Source organism: Strix aluco, chromosome 5 (assembly GCF_031877795.1).
Source record: "Strix aluco isolate bStrAlu1 chromosome 5, bStrAlu1.hap1, whole genome shotgun sequence".
Classification (NCBI taxonomy): Eukaryota; Metazoa; Chordata; class Aves; order Strigiformes; family Strigidae; genus Strix; species Strix aluco.
Genome location: NC_133935.1, coordinates 50,821,693 through 50,843,557, shown reverse-complemented (window position 1 = coordinate 50,843,557; position 21,865 = coordinate 50,821,693). Strand labels below are relative to the sequence as shown.

Here is a 21,865-nt window from a genome sequence, read left to right as displayed (position 1 = left end):
GGGAGGGTAGCTGGAAGCAGGTGTGCTTCATTTCTAGTATAATTATGTGGCCATGTAGAAGTGCTTAGGAGTACAAAGAGGGGAGAACATGCTCTCCTTATGTTACTGGTAATGTCAAGTTGTTGCTAGTTTTGATCAGTGTCTTTCCTTAGGATAGGACTAAGCTTCTTATGACTTACCAGAAACGTGGTATTTCCTAGTCTCGTTAAGCCTGTAAGCTATTTGGGGCTCTTGTTAATTTTCCAATAATGTAAATTAGTAAGATGTACTAGATTGAGAAATCACAAACAAAATGCAGCTTACTGAAGCAAAACTGAGAGGTGTGGTGGCATCTCAAGCTGTATACCCCACAACATTATCTCTTCTTAGGATTGCTTGTATTCTTTGTAGCTTGCTTGTTAATGTTGCCTCTGCTCTTTTTCTGAAACGCTGATTTTATAATACTACAGCCAGCTGTGGCTTGCTTCTTCCCACTTTGCATCATAAAACCCATTTGATTAAAAACATGTAGCAAGCTCCCTTTAAGTCCCTGTGTTTCCACATTTTGATGTTGCCATGTTACTTTTTCTAAAAATGTATCTTTCCTGTGTGTGTGCACACATGGACATCGGTGTGTGTCACCTTGATATGTTTATAGACACTATGCAAGTAACTACACTGATTTTCATAAAGATTTACTAATTATTTACTCTAATAAATGACTGCATGAATAACTGGTTTCATCAGGACTTACTAATGAGTAGTCCTAATAATCAAGGATCAGATTCTGCCATCTTAAAGAGAACTTTCTTATGCTCAGGGATGCCTTGTAATTTATGCACAAAGGTGACACATTTTACTATGTTACTGTAACTTTTGGCATTTGCAGTACCAGTCAGTGAGACGGAAATGGTTGTTTGGATGCTAAATGAAAGCCTTTTAAAAACCAGAAATCTGAATACCTTCTCTGCACTGTTCTGTTGTTTGCAGTTTGCAGGTCTGTTCCTTGTGCCTTGCATTGTAATAGGGTACTGCCTGGCCAGGACGCTGCATAGGAAACAACAGCATGTTTCTGTCCCCCTTCCCTACCCCACGCAACTAGGCATTACAGAAGAGTTTTTTACATGAAGCTATGACGTTTGTTAATTTGAGGAGCTTTGGTAATCGGGTTACACAAAGGATCTACTGATAGAAATTCGGTTGAATTTCAGTGTTCAGACTAAATTGCCTGTACAGGTTTGGAACAGAAGATAAAAAAAATTTTAATTCATTACATGTTTGGTTGAAGTGTGTAAAGCTGCAGTCCTTCACACATGGCAAGTCTGCAGTTAGAGACATCTTGTTAGTGGACCTGTGTTATATATGCTCAGTGGAAGAGTGGATGTGAACTGACTGGTCTGTTTACAGGACTAATGCTTTTGTGTTTGTCAGAAGTTCCAGATATGTTCTTATTTTTTCTGGAAGAGATTCCCCTTGACTATATAGTGTCAGGTGTGCATGTCTATATTTGCAAGCTAAGAATGGCTTCAGAGATTGGTAAACTTCCAATAAGATAAGTATAATAAGGTATAAATTGGTAAGTTAAGTTTGTAAGTGTAAGTAAATGGTGTGTTTCCAGTTTGGTGATGGCTTAGTTTTGTTAGGTTTTTTTTTTTAAATAACTTTCATTTTGATCCCCTGTCAAAATGGAGTTGATACTGGGTTGCTTGCTTTATTTTGCCCCCTAAAAACATGAATTAAACATCAAGGTTCTTAGTATTTTCTGTTAAAGTACAGGAAACATTAATGAAGGTATTTCAAGGACTTTTAATAAAAGGCAATTAATTTGTGGTTTTGGTTTGCAGAATTTGTTGATTATTTGAGGAGACTTCGATTCTATTGTTTTCAGCTTATCCCACGCTTGTCCATAAGGTGACCTGTCCTTTTTAATGTGTCCTGTCTTACGAGAGTGTTTTTTCAGAGGGCATGGTGGGTACCAATTCTCCCTGTTCTCTTTCACATTAACAAGAGTGGGTTTTTTTATGAAAAATTCTAGTAGGCTCTCTCCTTCTTCCACCTGAAATGCGTATCAGCTCTAATGGATCTCATGCCTTCATGAGCTTCATAATTACATTTCCTGAAGCAGACGTTGGGCGTAAGGAAAGGTGGAGTAGCAGCAGTGTTTCCTTGTGCCTGCAACATCCTGCCCATAAAAGCAGGGAAATAGCTGTTTGGAAAGAAAAAAAGAACAACTTTTGAACTTTTTGTTGTAAAATCAACACATTCTCCCATTTGGTGCTTAAGAACAAAGCATGTAATCTTTTTCCCCCTTCTCTGGTTTCCTGGTGGCCATTCTCCAGCATGGCAAAATAGCTTGTGTTTGGAGTCAGGCCATAGCACCAGGTTGTAAGCAAGCGAGCCCTGTTCTCCAGTGCAGCCTAATTGCTGTTCTCCTGACCTTTCCTCAGAAGAAAAGTTTGTTTATCCAGCTTTTCCAGTGGGATATTCATTAACCTGTTTTAAAGTCTTCTGTTCACACCTCTCTTGAAAGCCTACCTGTTGTGACCTCCTACTCCGTTCTCCTCTCTCCACTGTGTCCTGCTAGTGTTGATCTAAATAGCACTGGTATCACCCCACTCTTTTATTGATGTCAGTAAAAAAAAAAAGTTTGATTGTAACAATTGCCCTGTGATTATGAAGTGACTCACTACTACAGAATTGTCTACCCTGAGACAGAAATTGTGAGTTGATCAGGAGGGAGCGGCGTGCTCGTGTCACCACTGGAGATGTTAATGGTGTAAACTGTCTGCTGATACATGGCACCAGTCTAGCACAGTGTTTGGGTAACTTGGGACTTGTGTGGTAAAGTGTTTATTGCACCGTAGTTCTCTTATGCTGCAGACTTGTTTAATGGTTGTTTATATAGTCTGTGGCCTTTTTTACTGGTACAAAAATAAACCAAAACGTCCAATTTCCTTTGCTAGTTCTTTTCAACTTGTTTATCATGTTCTTTTTCACCTGTAAAAAGAAAAAATACTATATTCATCCTAATTAAGAAAGGAGCCTCCTGGATTTGTCATCTGCAGCCTGGTAGTGGGTCTCTTACTGGATGAGAACTGTGACAGCTGATGCTGGTTTCTGAGGCAGCAGTAGCATCTAGGAGAGAGAAGCAGGCATACAGCTAAAAGCAGTAATCTTTCAAATTGTCCCAGCATGGATGTCTACAACTTGAGGCATCTGTATTCCTTTGTGAGAAATAAATGTGTGTGTGTGTGTGTTCTGGAAAACAAATTCATACTGAAACTAGGCAGCAAGTGTATTTTTGCAAAGAGGATTGAGTCAAGTAAGTTGGTGGCAGTTTTCCATTTTCATAATGGTAGTAGTGTGTTTTGTCTTTAGAGAACATAGGAGTTTTGAATAAACTTGTCCATTTGTCAGTCCCACTCAGCTCACAGCTGAAGTGCTTGGTAGCCTGTTTAAACGTATGTGTGAGTAATAAAAACAGGGTGTAGAAAATCAAAGGATTAAAACCCCTCAGAAAGCAGGTATTCATCACCATGCTGATGAGTTTACTCGGGGCATAATCTTGCTGAATCAATTGACTGGTTTCCTGACAATGCAGAGATCTGAGGATTGACTACCACCTTACCAGTGTGAGCTTGGGGTCACTAGGATGTGGACTTTAGTGGGTGGTGGCATGGGGCTGGGTGGCTAAGGTTCAGCAGCCCACTGCCTTTGCCAGTTTCTTCTCATCTAAGCTACTCAGCTGCATTCATCATCTGCAAGATGAGAAGAATAACTTAAACCAGGGAGTTGCAGCAAAGTTGGATCCAAGACTGGTTCAAGCCTTTTCTCTCTCCATTTTCCTTCTTACTAGAACAGCAATCAAATCTGAGCTCTGAAGCTTTAGAAAGTTCAGACTGGAACTCCAGTAAAATTGAACAAAGGTGGGGGAAAACTAAAAAATTCCTGTTTGCTACAGCCTTGAGATAGATAATTGACTAAAGGGTTCTGGTATTTATTTTTCAGCATTTGACCTCTTAAGGCTGGGGATATAAGAGAAAGGTAAAATCCTACCATTAGGGTCAATGTAAGTTTACACGATGGTAGTACGTGATGACGGTGCAGAGACGGTCGCCTAGTTTGCCCCCCACTCCTTTTTTCTTTCCTGAAATACTGAACTGAATTTTTGCCAGATCAGATCTGGCAGTAGTAGGTAAAGCTAATGATTATAGTGTGCTGCTTCAGAAATGCCTTTTGGATACTTCCCTATTTTTAATAAAACATGCTAATATAAAGAGGCTGTACAGCAGGGTGCAGTCATTACAATATTAGCTGTTAATGAAATGTACCAGGTGATATAAATTTTCTGGAGTGTAAAAGAAGAAGGAAATCCTTCATGCAGGCTGGACTGCAGGTATGTCTCCTTTTGTCTACACTGTGAAATACCTAATTTGGATGCCTCTCTGAAGAGACTGATTCCTTTTTTAATATTTCTGTGGAAGCTGTGTAGAGTGCTAATTCCACAAAGTGCAGTGAGAGAGGTAGTGTTGGTGTAAAAAAGGTTTCCAATGGGCCTATTTCATTAAAACCTAGCTTGTCCTCTTGAAAGAGAGCTGCAGAGGTTTTAGACGGAGTTAGTTTTTAGTTCTTACCATTTGATGTGTATGTATATAAAGCAGCAGTTACATCAGTTGACTGTAAATGCATATGATGGTTTTATTGTGATCATATTCAACATACAAAGATACTTTGGCTTCTTTGACTTGGAGGATGTATACTTTACTAAAGGTAGCAGTGATTGCTTACAACTTTTAACATCACCCCCAAGGGTATTGTTAGGGGCTTTTGAGGCCTTTAAAATGCAGAATTTTATTTGAAAAATAGTTGTACTTCCTAAATTTTGTGGGATTTTGAGATACATGTGTGGTAGAGGAGGGCTTTTTCCTATCAGAAAAGTTTCAACTATGACATAAGTACCAAGTTGACTGAGACAGTAACTTCTTGAATTTTTTAGGGAACTGTATGTTCCTCAAACAACAAACTTCCCCCCATGACGAGTATTTGCTTAAGAAGACCATGCATCTTTTTGAAGGACATTGTTTTCATTGTATGTGTCCATGATAAGGGAAACACTGTCAGGGTTGTGGTCTGTCTGAAGAGCCAATGTGTTACATGATGTTTCCTAGATGAGAATTGTTACTGTGCAGTTTTCAAGAGTTTTTTGTTTTTTTTTTTTTTCTTTAAAGTAGAAGAAATCCAAACAAAAATGACTTGGTGGGAGTGTGACCATGTGCAGGCTCACCATTTCTAACACCAGCCCTGAAGCTGGGCCTGGTTGGGAATTTGCCTTTTCTTGATAGAGGCAGGTTTTGTTGAAAGACTTAAAAAATAATTTGATGACACAGTCCTTGAATTACCCAGCCAAACCCAGGAAGGCAGTGTTGCTCTAAAGATGAAATGGTGTTTGATGCACGTGGTGAAAGCCAGCACATTAGCCAGCTTCTGCTGAGAGAAGTCCTGCGGCTGAGCTTGCCTCAGACTTGAGAAGTGCCGGCAGTACCCATGGGGAGAAGACTGCACGCCTTGGCCTGGTACAGGGCTTGTTCTTCCCACACTCTGCTTCCCCAGGAACAGCTGGTTTGTTTCCGATACCAATTTTAATGTAAAATGTAGATAGCTGCATTTGAAGGCCTGAGGGGTTGTTGCAGACAACCTCTTCCTGCCTTCTGTTAGATGGGGCGTGTTGGATTCTTGCATTGCAGGGTCACGTGCAAATACTGTGGTGTAATGACCCAGGATCCTAATATTACTTAATTGTCTGATTGCTAACTGTATTAATAGCTCAGGATCCAGACCATACTTAACCTTCTTTTCAAGATATACTAATTAGTATTCTATACGTTATCTTATATGAGCTTGCTTCCTAACTGCTAAAAGCAGACAGGTCACAGAGGCTGGTAATCCATTTTACTTCATTAAACCCCTTATCTGCTTAAATAGCTAGCAGTCAAAACTCACACACCTGGAGAGGAGACCTGAAGGAGGTTATTTACTGTTTGTGATGTTTCTTACATTTAGTTTTGCTGAAATTTGCAAAATAGAAACAGCTGTGAAATGTTAATTAAATCATGTAATGTGTTGCTTTAAAAATATGTCATAACATGGGGGGGGGGGAAGGGGGAAGTACAAATCTGCGTAAAACCTGCTGTGTCTCTGTGGACAAAATCTAATGCCAAGCCTCAGATACTGTTCTTCATACAGTTGGTTTTCACTTTAAACAGATGACTAGCTTTTTAAAACTGGGTTGCATGCCAGTAGTTAAAGTACAGCCATATAGGGTATGACAGCGTTTGTAACTAGGGGTTTTCAGAGGTGAGGTCATGATAAACTTAAATGAAACTTAAGCAGCAATGTTAATGTCACCAACAAATAGATTCCTTTTTCCAGCCTTCCTTTCACAGTGCCTGAACATTGACTGTGTTTATATTGCCTCTGTTTGAAGGAAAGTAATTTATTAAGAGGAATAAAGGGAAATTAGAGTTCTTGTTTTGTTTCTCTGCTGCTTCAAAATATTCACCATGTAAACATCTGAGTGTTTATATCAGAGAGGTCAGACAGGAGCCATAATGCTTTTACTTTACCCTTTGTCATTCAGCGCTTTCGTTAGCATGCCAAGCCACACGGTGTGGTGGTACTTGGGAAAAACTGAAAATAGTCTGAAAGTAAGAAGTATTTACTTATTAAGAATGCCTGTACCTTGTAAAATTATGCTAAAATTAAAGAAATGGGGATTTCTTTAATGACTGTGGAAGTGCCCTGGAAGAGAGACCACATTGCATCACAGGTATCTTGGGTAAAGATTTTTCATAGACCTGTGGTGTACAAATTAATAAACAAAGAGCACTTAAGCTTTGGTGCCCCTGTGTCGTGAGTTCTGCATGCAGCTCTGGTTGCCACATCTCAGGAAGGGCTTACTGCAGTTAGTTACTCTACTCTAAAATGATTGAGAGGATGGAGCAGCTATCTTGAAGACTACCAAGTCCAGGGCTCCTCACTTTGAAGAAGAAAAAAGGAGGTGAGTGGTCATGGTTTACAGAATCACAAAGGTGATGTATAAGCTGAGCGTGAAACTCAGGTTCACCAGGTCCTGCCGTATTAGGAATAAGGGACACTATTTAACAGCGGTTGTCTTCTGTCTTAATGGAAGATCAATTTAAAGCAGATGGCAGTACTTCTTGACACTACAGTCATGAATTTCTGGAACTCACTGCCAAAGGAGGTGTAGAGATGGGCAGTATCAGCAGGTTCAAAAAGGGTTTATGTGCTTGCATAGACACCAGGTCCATAAATGGACGCTAAACAGACTCAGAAGGGAGGTGCCCTCTGAATTCCTACTACAACACTTGTGGATGCCAGCAGAGAGGTTGCAGAAAAGGCTCACGTGCTCGCTCGCTCAAAATAGCCTTTATTTTTGCTGCTGTCAGAGGCAGAATACCAGACTGAATGCACCATACACCTGACTTGGGAGAGCGTCGCTTCTCTTGATACCTCAGGAGGTTCTTGAACTCACTCTGACGCTCAGGATAATTATTTAAGACTCAGGTCAGCCAAACTTGCTTAGAACAACAAAATCTCTTTCTAAAAAAAGAGATTGCTTCCTTGCCTTGTGTGCCACTGACAGGGGTGGGAACTGGATCACACTGACTGCAGGAAACAAAAGGTACTAAAGAGGATACAGAGATTGTTCTACCCACATCCCTCCTGTCAGAAAATTCCCCTTTCCCTGACCCAGAGAGCAACCTCACCCTATTCAGGAGGACACAAACTTTTCGAGGCACAGCTATGTGAGAGGGTGTAGTGCTTGGAGCTGCTTGGATGCTGATACTTCTCCCTGGCCACCCTGCCCCCAGTTGGTCTTCTCTGTACCTTTCTGGCTACTGGTGTATCTGACCGTTCATGGATGGACATGACCAGTAGCTCTACCTGGTGGTTCTCAGGCTTTCAAATGAAAGAAGAGCACATCTTCTGAGTGTGGGCTTGCCCTGGGATGGAGGGAGAAATTGCTGTTGCTGGCAAAGCTGCCCTGCTCTCAGGAGAGTTAGGGTGAGGAAGAAGCAAGATGTTTGTTTCAAAATAATTTAATTGCAAGGTTTCAATTTCTTTCTTTCCTGTGCAAGTGCTGGCAGGCTGTAGGAAGGAGGGTGTTCTTGGTTGTAGAAGTAGCAACAACTGAGATCAGAAGTCCCTTTCTCCATTTTTCTTTCCTGTATTCTCTGTTGAGCTTTTTTGTTGTATGATAGCACTTTTGGTTAAATCCTTTTTTTAAGGCAAACATGATGTAAGTAAGGTGCATTAGCTGCAATTTTTGACGAAAACCTTTTTTTTTTTTTTTTTTTTTTTCTCTCTAATGTAGAATTAGGCTGCATTTCTCATTTGTCAAAGCCTCGGTGCTTTTACTTCAAGAATTATTCCTGGCCACAGTTCACAGCAAGATCAGGGTATCTTCACTCATCAGACTGAATCAAGGGTCACTATATGTGTGGGATTAGTATGAAATGTGAGGGGCAGGGGATAGGGACTAACATGGCTTAAATAGTTGGCTTGAGCTCCCACAGGTCTTTGATTCTTTAGATTTCTCATGAAAATACTTTAATATAGTCCTGGGATAGGTTAACCTTTTGTCCATTTTATTTTCCTTTGTCAAGCTGAAATGTTAAGAGGAGCTTCCTTCCCCATTGCTCAAGAGATGCTAATTTCTAGAAGTTTTGTGAGAATAGGAGATTAGATAGAAGAGAGAGACTTTCTTATATTCCTCCATAAATAGAAGCCTGTAGTAGCAGTTTGGGGAAGCCATGCATCTGTCTCAAGGTAAGGACCCTGAGGAAACGGGCTTCTTCATGGTTTTGGGGTTTTCTTTGTGGATTTTTTTTTCTCAGCCTCATCCCATAGCAGCTTGCTAGCTGTTGAGTTTAGCACGCTCTTACTGCATGTTGGACTAGGTTTTGGCGGTAACCGTGAGACTTGGACTTTATGGAAGTCCCAGATGTGATGTGATTCTTCTTTTTTGGGGACCATAACTTGATTTGCAGTTCATTTTAATTGTAATCTGTGCAGTTTTAGTTGTGTTCCTTGAGGATTCATTCTGAGCTAGTATCTGGGGGGCTTTATACTGAGCATAAATGTTATACAAGAAGAGTGCCGCTTCTCTAAACATCTGCGATACAATAAATGAGATGTGCATGGCGGGTGGAGGTGATAAAGAAAAAAACATTTTCTGCCCTTTTTGTTGAGAGGAAGCTCAACTGTGAAGAGGCATTGCATCATGAGTTCTAATGAAAGACCAGCTATTCCCCGTGGGAAAATGAAAGCACTTGCCTCGTTTCCCTCTCACTGGCAGCTGTTGCTTAGGAATTTAATTTGAGAATGAAATGCTGGTTTGGTTGACCTGAGAAATGGCTTTAATACAAATGGCCGCCAATGGTGTGTGCTGTAAGTTGTGAAGGGCAACATGATTTTCATTGAAATTAATAGCTCAGACTAGAAGTGGCGTTTTGGACCCAGATATATCATCTACATGGATTCTGATGTATTCGACTGTCTCCTTGAGATTAGTTTTTATCTTTCACATTTGTGCTGGGCTGAGGAAGTAGCAGATAACATGAAAAGCAGGGAATGAAAGGAGATCAGGAGCTCTGATGAGGAAAACACACTTAATTGGGCTGGGAGGAGGAAGGGGTGATGACATGGCAGCCTTTACTGAGAATATTATTTAGCTAAGTGATGCAGGAGTCACACCTAACTTAGGTTTGATTTTTTTTTTTAAATGAAAATAACACTGAAATGTTTATGCGTTGTTTTATAAAGAAAATTCCTTTTTCAAACACTAGCACCCAGAAGTACCATTGTTAAGCCCAGCAACATCTAGGTCTTGGCTGACAGAAGAAGACACAGTGCGAACTGCTCTGCTGACTGCGCTTATACTTCTCTGCTGCTGTGACATATGCAAGGATCTGTGGTTAGGAAACTCATCATCAGGCCTAACTTTTGAAGAAAGGCAGTTTCACAATTCCCAGCATACAAATTTTGTGAGGCGTGTATGCTGGGCGTTTTCTAGGGAGCTGGAGATGAATCAGCTGCATCTGAATTGACCTAGAGATGAATTGGCTGGCTGGAGCGGGCCACCCCTCACGCCTCAGCAATGTGCTGGCTCTGAGGAGCTGTGCCAGGAGTTGCAGAGCGCGACTGGGGGGCACAGGAGGGCCACAGTGGAAAAAGCAGCTTTTGTCCTGGGCTGAGTGAGCCACCAGGTGACAGAGAGTGGCAGAACTGTCACCAGAACCAATGATAGACATACTTGGCTGTAACATCTAAATTTCACCTCTGAAATGCCCTTGCTCCTTTGTTTAAAAGAGCTGAGATTGGAGTAATTGCTTTCCCAGGAGTCCCACCCTGAGCAGGTGTGGCTTCAGCCACTTGGTGGCCATTTCAGAGCAAGGTGATACAAGCATATTGTAAAGCAGGGTAGAGGTGAGGTAATCACTGCTGTTACTCTGCTGTTGTATTGGCTGACTCAAGATCTTGTACAGGTAATAAATTTACCTGCTGAGATAACAAAGTGGAATTTGATCTGCTGGACCTAAGCAGAGTTAACAGAGTTTCTTTTTAGTGGGTCCTGTTATGAGGTGGCAAGTACAGAAGGAAATAAGAGAACTGTGGGAAATGAGCTTGCCAAGTCTTCCTCCACCAACCTAAGTAAGCTGGTTAAAAAAGACTTACTTATTTCAACTCAAGGCATGGCTGGACAAAGCTGTATGGCAAAAGTTAAGTGCCACTGTATACTGAGAGCAATTCAGCTCCAGGAAGGTTGGGGAAAAAACTTCTCAGCTTCTCTTTGCATGTTGGTTAAATATAATTAGGAAAATTAAAATACACAGGTGCCTCAAATGTTTGTGTGCTACTTACTGATACTCACTGAGAGCAGCTGACCCAGTGATTCATAGTGGGCCAAGGCTTTTTCGTAATAAACTCAGTGAGGTATTCCTTCACTGGCTTTCTCCTGACAGCAGTCATGTGGGATTTACTGTCTCTGCAGTCTGTGTGGCAGCCGTGTGGTTTTCTATAGGTGCTGGTGTCTAGCTATCGAGGAGTTTTTGTTTGCTTGGTTGTAGTAATGTGCCCTGGTGTGTGTACAGTTAGGAGTGTTTTGAGCTTTTGTTTGGGATCAGGAGGGTAATCTCCAGATTAATTCATGAAGATCTTGGGTTTAGGTTTCCAATGGGATAGATAATGTTTCCTTTCCTGTGACAGACAACTCCACTGTTCTCTGTCTGTGGTCTTGAGGGTCAGGGATGGTGGACTGGAGTGAAAATGATCATTGAAGTAAATAGCGTTTCTGTCTATTGTGTATAGCGTTTTTCTTGAATTAATTTGGGTCTATTCTTTAATGTTTTAATCCTAGTAGTCCTTTTTTTTGTATTCAGTTCATAGTTTTGCATAATCTGCATGCTGTAAGAAATAGTTGAGGTGCAGGCTTTGGTTGTTTAGAGCATGAGTTATAGCTACGTTTGTTGACAATACAGAAGGAGGATATCTCTTTTGTGTAAACAGGGCTCTGTTTTCTGTGTGCTTAATTGAACTTTGCCAGAACTGCCTGGCCTCTAGCACCAATTCAGGAAGGTGCAAATTCCAGTGGTATGTTCAAGTAGGGAATCATGTCTAACTTGGTTGAGGAAATGACAGCTCCCCCAGTGATGCCCAAGTGACCCACAGCTCTGCAGCAGAGCCACACCTGAGGAGACTGACATTACTCTGAACAACAGTTGTTTCTCTGTCCTCCTCACCACCAGCCTGATGGAGCTGCTGCCTCTAGCTCATCACCAGCATATGCAGCCACCCCTTTTCCTCCCACTGTTTCCATCGTTCCGGCACTCTCAAGCCCATTCTTGCAAATGCATTTGGCTCTATCAAGAGCCTTTTTAGCATTTGGTGCTGTATTCTCCAAATACACATTACAGACCTGACTCCAGGGCATCACAGAGCGAGTCTGTCAGAAATCAGCTTGCTTAGGTGCTGTGCTTGGGTTTCGCTTGTCATTCCTGGTTCCACGGCAGTCCACAGGACTAGAGTGATTGTATGGGGTTGTGTCCTTTCTAACCTGACCAAATTTCTAGCACTTTGCTAGAAAAACTGTTGTCTTTGGAGAACAGAAATGTATATGAAAACTCTCCTATATGAAAAATAGGAGAAGGTTACTTGCTCTCTGTTCGTACTTACTTACTTGTTTACCAAGTTTTTTCTCTTTTTTTTTTCTTTTTTTAACAATGCATACAGGTTGTTTTCTAGTTGTCAGTCTTGTGAACTTACCCTATGCCATTAAAGGTGGTAGGTTCTTTTTGTCTACAGTTACTAAAAGTCCTTTTTGTGAAATTAAACCTTTTGAGATGCACAGAAAATAACGTGAAGTGGGGTTTATTTGTTTGGTTTGTGTTTTAACAAAGGTTGAGGTTTGACCATAGGAAAGGTGGTTAGTGTTTTCCTTTTCTGGTTAGTGTTTTTTTGTTGATGATGATGGATGCAGTGGATGACTTCAGTAATTGTGGCAATCTGCTCCAATAGGGTAGGTGAGAGGTACCTGCTTGAACAGTCAGCAATGGAATAATGTTAAAATTGAGGTGTCCATTATTGGAAGTTCAGTATCAATAGTGTTAGCAGATTGGAGAGGTATGAAGTCCAGCTGGTATCTATGTGAAGGGGCTTGTCTGCAGCTACACAGATGAGGAACATTCCAAGTTAAAGCTTGGGTTCTTGAAATCAGCCGTATAGATGGCAAATGTTCTGTCAGACCTTTATGGCCAGAGGCCTGCAGACTGTTTCCCTGTCCCTTCAGTATCTGCTGCTGAGGTTGTCTCGGCCCACTCCTCCAACATTATTTGAAGTCAACGTTTAGAGTGCCCGTATTTCCAGACTCTGACTGTGGATTGTTGCTTTTGATATTTATTTTAAGCATGAAAACATCAATAACATCTACTTTGATTTCAGAGAAAAAAATTACTACTTGGATTTTTTTTTTTTTTCCTGTGCCTGGTTTGTTTTATAACCATTAATTTGCCCCTGAACAGAACACTACAAAGCTGTAAGAGCCTCTGGGGAGATGAAGCTGTATCTGTCATTATTAGGGCAGTTTGGAGGAGGGGAAAGATGAAAAATAGAAGGGCAAGAAAGCTTAACTTCGCTAGTGAGAATAGACTTGGAATTCTGAAAATGTTTAGTAATTTGGTATTTTGTAATAGACTAGGTGGGGCTTGGCAACTGTGCAAGATGCTACACAATCTTAAGAGTTGTGCTTAGGGAACTAACAGGAGACTTGTATTTTACTGGTGTTCCTTTTTGCCTTGGTTTCCTGACCTCTGAAATAAAGGTACGTTCTCTGTGTTATGCAGGAAATCAGTATCTGAGCCCAGATCAGAATTCAAGGTTTGTGCTTTCAGTTCTCCATTCAGACCACACCTTTCTTTTTATAGCTATGGGAAAAAAGTCCGCTCCAGCATGTCATTTAGTAAAATACCGTATCGGAAAAGCAAAACTAAGCCCCAAAGAGCTAAAACTAGCTAGTTTTAAATTAGGAGACAGAAAAAGTTTTGCAGATTCTGTCTGGCGAATGGAAATTTACAGTTCCACACCAAAAGTGCTCAGCTTTGGGGTCACCTCTGGCAAACTGAAATGCCTGCAAAGGTGTGTGTGCTGAGTGGTGTCCAACAGACTGTGATGCGGGCCTGGCTACTGAAGTCAGGGAAATCTTTTCTTAGGATAAACTCCGCTGGGATGTGCTTGTGAGGACAGATTGGAACGCTGTGACTTGATGGTTTGTCTGTACAGTGAATGTATATTCCTGTGTTCAGATGTACCCTGAAAGCTTCAAGCTTCTTCAAAGCTTCTCCCCTTCTAAGTGAGGTCTTAAATCACTAAAGCTGAGAGCTGAAACTCTTTCATACTATATATGGCATTTGTGCTAGTGGTGGAAACTGGAGTGTATTTATAACGTTAGTTTGCTGCAGGAATACGGATTGGGAACAAATGTTTGTTTGGATAAAATCCAACTCCAGGGATTGGTTTTACTGCTGCATGTAAAATCCGTAGCAAGCTCGTAAAAGCAACAGTTGAAAAATCTAATAGGGCCTTCCCCATGGAAAAAACATGAATTTGGTGTAACATTATATAGCTAGAGAGTTAACTTGTGATGGTTCATGCTGTAGTTGGTGACTCTGCGTAACGCACTGTCTGTCACGTTGGAATGCAGGGATGCTCTCACGTTGTTGGCACACACAGGGATTGTTGGTGTTGCTTGTTAGTATGTGCTGCTGTTTTCATATATATTCTTCATTTGTTTAGAAATACCCATTTCTGCCCTAAGTAATATTTCATGAAAATTGCAACTGTATTCTTAATATTGCATAGCATTGCCATGAGCAAATCAAGCCATAAAATGAGCTGAGCTGTTTTACATATTGCTGATAAATATTTGAATGAAAACAGTTGGCAAAAGGAGGACACAAGTGTCTTTGGGTGTGTTGATTTAACTGTCTGCGTTCAGTCCAAGTGTTCCATTTCATTTGCCTAACACTATTGCTCTACAGCTAATTACTGTATGTTGAGCCTCTATAGAATAATTACCATTTGGACTCAGAATGCTCATATCCAGAGCCATAAAAGAATTGTTTTTTATTTTGTTTTCTAAAACTGCTGTCTCTGTTGTTGAAGGATGTTCAGAAGGAGAGAGAACCTCATGTTTATCTCAGTAAAGAAGAAGTTAAAGAGAAGATAGAAAGCTATAATTCATCTGTCACTGATAAATTAAAGATGACCTTGGTAAGTTTTGTGTAGTATTCCTGTAATTTTTAATATGAGCAATTGAACTGTAACTTTGCAGTGCACTGTGAATCATTTTATCCTCAGCATCTTACATATGAAACTGTCTCTGTTTTAATGGCTTTGTAAGAGGCTCGCTCTTAAATCTGGAAGTTAAATCTCATGTCTGAAATGTTTTTATCCACATAGTTCTTTTATATGGATTGAAATAAACTGCAGTAGAAACAAATGTATGTGTCATTTGAAACGTGTTTAAGATAAACTCTCAGTTGACACGAAGATGTAAATTTGGCAGATGAAAACCCTCAGCTGGTAAACATGAAGATACATTTATCTTGTTTGTGTAGATAAATTTTTATCAGGTATCTCTCTGGTAAAGATGCTCAACCAATGAGAAGAGTTAAAACATGCCATATTTATTATAGGGGACCTAACTGTCAGGGTAGTCATACAGGTTTTCAGCATGAGGAGACTTCCTTCCCCCTGCCACCATAACTCAGAGGGCAATGGAATGCATGTAGACTTTTAATTTCCAAGGACTGTAGACCAGGTCTAAGACTCAGTCCAGCCTACTGCAGACCATACTAAGAAGATTCACATCTACCTGCCTAGCAAGCTGTTACTCAGTCATTGCGTTGTCCAGATTTTCTGATACATTATGTATTCTTGTAGCTGTATAGTGTATGGAAATTTTGAAATTGCATTATGTCCCGAACCATGTAAGTACGACTGTGTACTAAAAAGATTTTTGTTACGTGTTTGCCTGTGGGTCAGGACTTACTATGCCTAAAACCAGATTGTCTGAAGTTTTCTAGCTCAGTAAGGTTTGATCAGTTTTGCCATTTTGTCTTTCAGAAGCAACCGGAATAAATAATTTGAAATGTTGATTAGATTGGCCTTTATTCTGGTTCTTTTTTTAATTGCAACAGGGTTTGAGCATCTAAATGCCTTAGACTAATTTGACAAGTGCAGATAAAGTGTGGGAGATAATTTCTGTGTTTCTGCATAAAATCAGTTGCTAAAGATATGTTAGTGGTCTTTTTCACTTCATAGTTCTCTCCTAATGTGAGAACTTAACCACTAGTTTGTAGTGCCTTTTGCTTGATGAGATCGTAATACTCTTAGAATTCAGTAGTTATTATTAAGAAAAAAATTAATGTTCAGTGGATATACCAGAAAGAATAAATGTCTGAAGTATTGAAACAATATCGTTCCTACGAGACATCATGTATTACAGTGGCATTTAAATTGTGTTCGCTATGACCATTTTAATCTGCCTGCTCCACTAGTACATCACAACTGGTCATTACTAATTTTAACAGTTAGATACTTTCCTCCTGTTGCAGAACACAAATGGGATTTACACTGGCTTCATCAAAGTTCAGATGGAACTATGCAGACCGATCACTGTGCAGTCTTCCCAGAGCCAGGGGAGGTGTGCTCACAGCAATAATGAAACTGCTTTTTACTTGCCGGACGGCTGCGTGAATACCCTTCACATCAGCAGCACCAATACTGTTCGTGAAGTTATTGAGGCCTTGCTCAAGAAGTTTTTCGTGGCTGACAACCCTGCGAAGTTTGCACTTTATAAACGCTGTCACAAGGAAGACCAAGGTATAAGTTAGGCTTTTGGCATTTTTGTAGTGGAGGGGTTTGAGGGGTGGGGGTGGGGGGAGTTGTGCTGTAGGAATACTTGAAATAAACAGGGGAAAAGAACTCTGATAAATGGAGATGACAGTCTTGCCCTTTCTTGTCTTTTTTCCTTATGAAAAATAGCATGTGTGAGAGAGTAAATGATTCGGGGATATTTCAGGATAATTCACAAAGTAACCTGCTAAACCCACTACACAGATCTGTGCCTTGCAGTGCATTTGTCATGGTTTAACTCCAGACAGCAAATAAGCACCACGCAGCTGCTTGATCACTCCTCCCCTCTCCCAGTGGGATGGGGAGGAGAGTCAGAAGAAAAGTGGAACTCATGGGTTGAGATAAGAACGATTTAATAACTAAATAGAATAAAAGATTATAATAATAATAAAAAATATAATAATAGTAATGGAAAGGAATATAATAAAGGAGAGAGAAATAAAACCCCAGAAAAGACAAGGAATGCACAATGCAGTTGCTCACCACCCACTGATTGATGCCTGAGCAGTGATGGCCCCCCCCAGCTCCCTCCCGCCAGCTCCCCCCAGTTGATACACCGAGCATGATGCCCTATGGTATGAACAGCCCTTTGGCCAGTTGGGGTCAGCTGTCCTGGCCGTGCTCCCTCCCAGCTTCTTGTGCACCTGCTCGCTGGCAGAGCATGGGAAACTGAGAAGTCCTTGACTTGGGATAAGCGCTACTTAGCAACAACTAAAACATCAGTGTGTTATCAACATTATCCTGCACTAAATCCAAAACACAGCACTGCACCAGCTACTAGGAAGAAAATTAACTCTATCCCAGCTGAATCCAGGACACACTTCCATTTTATTTAATATGGCCCTTTATCAGGCTCTAAATTTCAGAGAGCCTGATATGCTGCAGAGATTAAATTACAGGACAGATTTTTAAAACGAGAAACCAGCATCTGTGATACCTGAAGTCCTTGTATTGGCAGGCAGCTCTTGAGGTGACGAGCATTATGGGCATGTATGTTAATTAGTGCACATGGCTCCCCCAGTGCACTGACTGCTGCGAGAACTTTGTTGTTTATTGCGTGTGGAAATACCAGAAGATCCAAAAGGTATTTTAGTGAAAAGTGTGTTTTGCCAACGTTGTGTTCTTGCACGTAGAATCTGCCTTCTTCTGTGGGCACTGAGAGCAGTTTCAGGAGTTCAGATGTTTCTGGCTGTCAGGCACACCAACCATGTTAGGCAGGCGGAGTTGTCTTTTAGACTTTGTGTATGAGATTTTAAGTGGAAAAGGTATCAGAATGGTGATACCACAGCTGTGATGTCTTAAATGCTATTGTATAACAACAGACCTGTGTTGTATTTTTTTCTTGTGCTTTTCCCCCTGCATGTATTCAGATGACACACTGTGTTGACTAGAAGCCATTTCATTCCTGTGTGAGTGTAGTGTTGCACTGTTACCAACAGTCATCTGCTTACGTTCTCCCTAAAACTCATTTGCTCAAAACCTGTACATAGACAGCATATAGAATATGTGAATTTTGTGGCTACAGATGTGTATCTCTGAAATTTTCTAACATAAGCTAGTGTTAATCATCCAAAACGTTTGAAACATCATTAGTAAGGATGGTAATTACTGTGATTTTCTTCTCCTGCAGTTTATACATGCAAGCTCTCAGACAGAGAACATCCCCTCTACCTGCGTCTGGTGGCAGGCCCCAGAACAGAAATGCTCAGTTTTGTTCTACGTGAGCATGAAACTGGAGAAGTCATGGTATGCTACACTCATGCTGGTTTTGTGTGTTTGTTTAACTTCATGAATGAGTGGGCTCCTGTTTGATCTGTGCTGACAAGACGATTCATTTTTTGGAAGTAGATTTTTTTTTTCTTGTTATATTTATCTTGTTCCTTTTCTAAACATTTAATTTGTGGTTAGACTGACCCATTGTTATTTGCAGAACAAAAAACAATTTAAGAGAGTAAAACGTTTTCAGATCCCTAAGATTTGCAAGGAGGGTGCCTGATACCGTTGCTATTTGAAATTGTTTTGAGTGTCTGATGTATGTATAAATTATTTGTGTATTTTCTAATCATCTCATCCATCCTTTTCTCTTTTCCTCTTTCCAGTGGGAAGCTTTTAGTATTCCTGAACTGCAAAACTTCTTGCGTATACTGGACAAAGAGGAAAACGAGCAACTGCAAATCTTAAAGAAGCGTTATGCAGCTTACAGAGACAAACTTGAAGAAGCCCTTGGTGGGGTGTGGAAACCTGGTTAAAAGGGAGCCAAAGGACACTCAGGAAAAATGCACACTACCAAATGTCTATATAGCATGCCAAACCCAACGTACAAAGAGCAGCAGAGAGTAGTTTTCTTTATTCAGAAGACTGTTTTGTGATGCCAGGGTACCTGAATTTTGCTATAGACTTAGTTCCATAAGCCAGGTCACTTAGCATCTTGCACCCGCAAGTGAGGGATTCTGCATGTTTGTACAACAGTTTGCAACCCTCTGTCTGCCTAGAGAGTTTTCCAAGTTATCTTGGTGCAAGCTGTGAAACTGTAATCAATTTTCTAGGATGCTATGAAATAAGATTTTATTTTTTTCTTCTTTGCTTTAATGGTAGCTTTACAAGTAAGGGTGTGCAAATTGATGAGTTAAAAAAAAAAAGACTAAAACTGTCTGGACAAGAATTAGTTGGAGCACTATCTTTGAGATGAAATTGATTTGCACTACCTTTCTGTGTTCAAATAGTTACTGTATAATTTGTGGGAGAACTGTTATAGATGGAAAGCATATGAGATCTTGTGGTTTGTTCTGTGAAATTTGTGGAAGGCTTTAAAGTGGTCTTTCTGGAGAAGGTAAAGAGAAAGTTGAAAAGAAGGTAAGAGTTGAGGGAGGAGAAGTCTTATCAGCTGACAGGACGACTGGTTTTAAATGGAAATAGTATTTATACAGAGGAGAGTTAAAATACTAATTCTACAAGATTAAAGTTTTAGGATGTTATAATATTGTGAGTAAGTTTTAAGGTTTTTTTAACTGCATAAATCCACACTGGAAAAGAAATAAAGATAATAGAAATAATGGGAAGGAATGAGAGGCAAAAGCTAAAGAAGAATGGAAATGGAGCTGCACATACAAGTCATTATTGGAGAAGCTGGTTCCATAAATGTGTAGTGGAGGTTTGAGAAGTGCAGCAAAGCTAAAAAGCTGCTTACTTGAATTCTGGAAAGTGGTCAGTGTCTTAGATAAATCTGTGAGAAATACCCATCTAGCAAGTGTTTTGACATAAGCTATAACTACAGATGCATTTGGTCTTTATTGTAAAGTCAGATCCTTCCTCTGGCTCAGCGAACCATTTTTAGGCTGGATAATTTTGAATTATCATATCTGAAAGGCAAAAATAGCTTCCTCTGCTTCTTTGTTAAAGGCTCAGTCAGGCAAAGAAAGTAGAATTTCTTATTCATGTTTCCAGCTTAGCAGAAAATTAACATTTATTTGCTGCGCTGGTGACTGAGCTTAGTAACTCTTGCTCTTAGTAATTCAGAAGGTTTTTTTCCTTATCATTTTTAAATTCTTAATTGAAAAACTGATTACCAAATTCTGCAGACTGCTGATTTACTTGATTTAAGGAATCAAGTAAAATTCCTTTGAGGAAAAAGGAAAAATGTAGCAAGAAAACTTTTTACTTTACTGTAAATATAATTGTTGTTCTTTCAGAGTTATTTATCTAAAAAGCATGTTCAAAAGAAACCAAAGAAGTGGGTGTGCAATAGAAGCATGAGGCAGATTTGAGTAACTGATCCTTCAGTCATTATCTTGCCAGAGAGGAAATGAGTTATATATTGGGGGGAGGTGGAGGAGTGCTAAAGACTTAAGAGCAGAAGTTGAGGTTTTCTTCCCTCCACTCTTAGGGTATTCGTTTTAAATTCCAAAGGAATTGCTAAAACTTTGGTGACATCTAATGGATACTGTGTGAAACTCCAAGATGCTTCTGTTCCCCTTAATTTGATGTAATTGTGCCTTTGTTTCCTTTCCTTAGTAAGACTTTTTTCTTAAACTATTCACAGGTTTTTTTGGTAAAAAATTTGCAAGCTTAATGAGACAATCATAATGTTTTAAAGTGTTAAGAGAACTTAAGAGTAGGACTAACTATAAAGTATATATAAGGCATATCTTGTTTGTTTTTTAATTTCACATGTAACATTGTAGTGCATGTGTGAGTTAGTAACATTATCCTCAAGTGAGACACTTTATAATGGTTCAGGGAATGCTTTTATGTTTTGTTACAATTTGTTTTTCTATGAATGCAGCAGCATGTTGGTGGGTATTCTGTTAACATCTACTTGATTTATGTATCTGCCCATAACTATGTAATCATTACATAATCGCTGTCAATATTGAACCATTTGTTGCTCGGATTTAAACACTGTTTGAGTTTAAAAGTGGAGTATAAAAATATGTGAATTTTGTTTTTACTTGAACTAAACTATCAGTCTTTTAAGTAGGCGCATCTGCATTTACTTTAGCCAAAAACCTCAGTGTTGTATGCACTATGAGTCTTGATTTGGGGTGAAGAGGGTGGGGGTGGGGGACCAAAATAAACATATTTTAATTTTGTCTTAGTCCACGGTTAATTATTGTAAGATGTGTGTGGGGTTAATTTCTTCTTCTTTTTTTTTTTTTTTTACACACTGGCAATTACAACTGCTTTAATTTAAAAGAGATGGTCATGCCTAGTCAGTTTTTCTTTTCTAATTTTAGCATCAAATTGAACTGTCAGAGCTTTTGTTGCAAAACTGTTTTTTCATTTCATTATATGATGGTACCAGAATGATTAAATGATATGGGGGGGGGAGGAGGGGGAATGCAGGGAAACGTTAAAATGTATGTCTTTAAAAACAAACATTTAAACTATTTATAATTTTGACAAGTTTAATTTTATTTTTGTAGGGAAGTTTTTATTCCCCTTAAAGTTATTACCTAAATGGCAAAAAAAGTGATGGTTCCATTATTAAAGCTGAAGTTGGCAATACTTAGTTCTGTGATGTGTGTTTATTTTTTTCTGTTACCTGAAGCTTGTGTTTTGATCACTTTGATGCCAGATGAGACTTCCTTGTAGCAATAAATCGTGTGGGGAGATGCCGCTTGCCTGAAGCATAAATTAAGATTTGCTTGGAACAACAGATACATTTCAGTGTATATGTTCCAGTCATTCTTGCATACCTATTCTAGTTTTGCCTCCTGATTTTGGTAAAGAATAACACAGAAAAACTAAACCAATCCATGCTTTCAAATACAACAAGGAAAAAAACCAACCACATACAAATCTGTACACATACTTCCTTCCTGCCCAGACGCCATGTAAGCGCTGGGCTGGGAAGGAGGGAGGAAGGGCGGTGGTGTCCTCCCGCCCCCGTGAG

At 39.9% G+C, this 21,865-nt stretch overlaps 1 protein-coding gene across 3 annotated transcripts in view; it reads left to right on the top strand.

Annotated features, from left to right (window-relative positions):
* Positions 1-21,477, top strand: part of RASSF3 (Ras association domain family member 3) — a 98,965-nt gene extending 77,488 nt beyond the window's left edge. For all 3 annotated transcript variants that reach the window (XM_074827304.1, XM_074827305.1, XM_074827306.1), the window contains 4 exons: positions 14,719-14,826; positions 16,173-16,440; positions 18,104-18,219; positions 18,573-21,477. In XM_074827304.1, coding sequence (XP_074683405.1) covers positions 14,719-14,826; positions 16,173-16,440; positions 18,104-18,219; positions 18,573-18,722 — 642 coding nt within the window. In that variant the 3' untranslated portion in view covers positions 18,723-21,477. The remainder of the gene's footprint in view (positions 1-14,718; positions 14,827-16,172; positions 16,441-18,103; positions 18,220-18,572) is intronic.
* Positions 21,478-21,865: the final 388 nt, after the last annotated feature.